The following is a 3,672-nucleotide window of genomic DNA, read 5'->3' as shown; positions in this document are numbered from 1 at the left end:
CGGTTACTTAGCGATGGGCATTCGATATTTGTTTATTTATTTTTTTCTGTTTTGATTCTATATTATTCGAATATCATGTGCAAAATTTAAGTCTTAAAATTTGTTTGTTTTTTATAATAGTATTGAAATACCTGGTCATTGCATTAAAATTATTTCTATTCGTCACATTTTAATCTTTACATTTCAAAATGCAAAGTTTGTTAAGATGGTTGACCAATTCAACAATTAGCAATAACGTTTAATATTTTTTACTTGAATTTTTTTAGCCCATCGCTGTTCTACAGATGCATCTAAATCCTTTATACTTTTTCACAAAACTTGGATTATGTCTCACTGGTTCACCATAAATTTCTTCCAAACTCTGCACTATGAAGCTTTTGCAAATTGAATAACAGAGTTCTGCCTCTGTGAAGCAATAAGACCATTCCTTTCACTTTCCATTGACTCCAAGATCATTTTGCAACGCTTTCTTGGAGGCAGAATTAATGTTTCTCTTACAGGAATGGCCAAATCAAGAGGATCTGGCGAAGGTACAGGACTCACAGGATTGCTACTTGGAGGAGTTAGAATGGGTTCTCTTTCAACCCTGATTGCATACTCTCTCTGTCTTTCTTCTTCAACCGCTTCAAGTGCAGCCTCAACTCTTCTTCGAGCATCATTTCCTGGTAAATTGAGAAGAGATGAACAGTCACTGACAAAGTTGTTAGTTTGAATTCCAAAGCTGGTATATGTCGGAGAAACTTCTGGGTACAAAAATAAGTGAGGCTGTTCCATACAGACCACAGGTGTCGTTTGAAAAACTCTATCTTTACTAGGCACCAGAAGTGGTTGTGAATACTGCTCTCTGGAATACATATAGTATGGAAAATCCTGTGAAGTGTCATTGTAAGTAGCAACGTCATCGTTTTGCTCTTCAGTCTTGTGGTTCTCCTTGTCACTAATAGTGCTCACACTGTTTGCCTGGGAGATCTCAATATCTGGCTCAATTGGTGAGTCCCGAGGAGAACCAGTGACTGATGAATCTGAATGAGTTTTGATGTGCAATTCCATTGTTTTCTTGGAACCAAAAGTCTCATGACAAAGAGTACACTTGTAAACCTTTTCGCCATAATGGGCAACCTGAAACATTTACCACGTTTTTGTTACGAGTTTAATACTACAAACAACATTAAAATTAAACAATTATACAATCTAGAATTTATATTAGAAACATAAATTGACTTTTACAGTAGATTTTTCAAGCAAATAAACAAACAACAAACCTGATGTAATTTTAGCACGTGATTATAACCAAAGGATTTGCCACAAATGTCACAAGTATAAGGTTTTTCTCCTGTATGCGTACGTGTATGTACTTTTAATTGCTTGGAGCAAGTGAATCCCTTTCCGCAGGCTTTGCAAACGTATGGTTTTTCCCCGGTATGTGTACGCATGTGGATTACCAACTGTCCGCTTTGAATGAACGTTTTTGAACAGACAGTACACTTATGCGGCCGTTCCCCGGTATGAATCCGCATATGACGATGCAGTTTGCCACTATGTTCAAATGCACGTTCGCACACGTCACACTTATAAGGTCGCTCTTTTGTATGAATACGCCGGTGCACACTTAAATTCTCTTTTACGGAAAACGATTTACTGCAGTACTCGCATTGGTATGGTTTTTCACCCGTGTGCGTACGATAATGTCTAGTCAGTCGAGCAGGTACCGCAAAAGTTTTCCCGCAAATGTTACATCGGTAAGGATCTTCTCCTTCCTTACCATGAGAGCGCAGATGGCTCTGATATAGACTCTTCTGATTGAAGGTTTTTTGGCACAGCAAGCACTGGTATGGCTTGTCTTCGACATTTGCCGACAGAGTCTCGGCACCGCACGTCGGTGATGTGTACGCGGTTAAATCCGGGCTGCACACGACACTTTTCACTGTATTTAGTGTCTCCACAGTCGATACTTCGTTGCTAACCGACATCGTGATATTCGAGATCTGTTCCGTTCGATAGTAACCTACCATTCTGCCCTGCTGCGGATTTATTAATCTAGAAAGAGCAAAAAAAATAATTAACCATAACATTACAAATTTATACTATTTATGCAATTAATGTACCATTGAGACAATCGCAAATATATTATAGAAATCCCCAATAGAAAAATTGTTTGACATTTTGTCAAAATTTTATTTGTAATGCTACGAATCTTGTAATCTAAACAATTATCATGTAAAGACTTAAATTAATAACTATCATAATTATAATAAATTGTTGCATTTTTTGTTAAGAGATTTTAGAACGATATCTATACCTTACTAAAATTAAGACAATGAGAAGGTGGAAATGCAATAATATCTGTTCTAGAGAAAATAAAGAATATGTACTTGATTTCAAGCACAATGATGACGAATATATTTAACATTTAAATCTGTGCGCAACTTTGCTATAAAAATGAAATTCACGTGGTTTACTATAGATACAATTCGAAACAATCTGTTATTGAATATTTTACCACATACAAGTTACAAAATGTACTAAATATTCTTTAAAACCATCAAAACATATTCCTATAGAATAAATTAATTTAAAAAATAACAATAGCAAACTGATATTGCCGCCGATAGTATTTCAAAAAGCACGAATACTTTAAATAGTAAATTAACTAATTAATAAAATACATAAAATACATATCGGATATTTGCAAATTTTAAAAGTAACAGATAAAATATATCAAGACAAATCAGTTTTATAAAATAGAAAAAGCACAAAACTGTTACATTTCGTTCAAAATAAAAAAAAAAAAACAAAATTCAAAACGTCACCGTCTTGTATTACCAGTAGAATAACAACAACAATAACAATATCAATAAAACATTTATTTCTACTTTGGAAGATTATTTCCGTGAGGTAGATCGACATGAGGTAGATAGAAAGAAGACATTAAGTAGGAACGTTGTCCTACGTGTGAACGCAACTGTGTGTAAACGCCTTGATTACGCGCCTCTCTCAAACGTTGGGGTAACACGGCCTATCCCCGCCACCCACCGTTCACTCGCCCCTTTCCGAGCCCAAAAAAACGCCCACGAATCGAGTGACGCCCCGTGCGTACACGCACGCGCACGCACACGCATCCTGCAACTTCAGCTCGTCCCTGATCCACCGGGTCTATGATAAAACGTGTATTATCGACGCATGAACCTGCCACGCTCATGACTTTTTCATTTCCTCTGCTTGGAAGAAAATAGGGGTTATTTAACCACTTACGATCAACTTTAAAAAAAATAAAGAAAGCACTGAGTACAATTTCCAATTATTCGATACATGCATTTTCTAGATGTAACTGTATATACAAAAGATGAGGAAGATCTTATATTTATCACCTGATTCCATGCATACAAAAAAAATCATTCATGAGATGACAATGAACTATTTAGTTTCAATTCTATTTTTTATTTATCTAGTAAAAATTAATAATATTAAACGATAAACAATGAACAGGAAAGTATTTATTATTGCTTTTTCCAATGATATAAGTAGAACTCATCTTGTCATTTTTCATCGTGAAAAATCTGTCAAGAACATTCCGTAATATTTATTATATAATTATGATCAGAAGATTAACAAATTAATTTGCTACGCTGTTAAAAAAAAACTATTTAAACTTCGAATTTAAATTTCATACAA

General features: G+C 34.9%; 1 protein-coding gene across 1 annotated transcript in view; it reads right to left on the bottom strand.

Annotated features, from left to right (window-relative positions):
• Nucleotides 1–271: 271 nt before the first annotated feature.
• The window catches only part of LOC108577482 (zinc finger protein 883-like), a 4,789-nt gene continuing 1,388 nt past the window's right edge, over nucleotides 272–3,672 (bottom strand). Inside the window, exons 2-3 of the mRNA XM_017940641.1 lie at nucleotides 1,263–2,037; nucleotides 272–1,119 (exon numbers count right to left, since the gene is read on the bottom strand). Coding sequence (XP_017796130.1) covers nucleotides 367–1,119; nucleotides 1,263–2,012 — 1,503 coding nt within the window. The 5' untranslated portion in view covers nucleotides 2,013–2,037 and the 3' untranslated portion in view covers nucleotides 272–366. The remainder of the gene's footprint in view (nucleotides 1,120–1,262; nucleotides 2,038–3,672) is intronic.

This window comes from Habropoda laboriosa, unplaced genomic scaffold (assembly GCF_001263275.1).
Source record: "Habropoda laboriosa isolate 0110345459 unplaced genomic scaffold, ASM126327v1 scaffold797, whole genome shotgun sequence".
Classification (NCBI taxonomy): domain Eukaryota; kingdom Metazoa; phylum Arthropoda; class Insecta; order Hymenoptera; family Apidae; genus Habropoda; species Habropoda laboriosa.
Note: the sequence above shows the minus strand (reverse complement) of the source record. Positions and strands in the feature narration are given on the sequence as shown.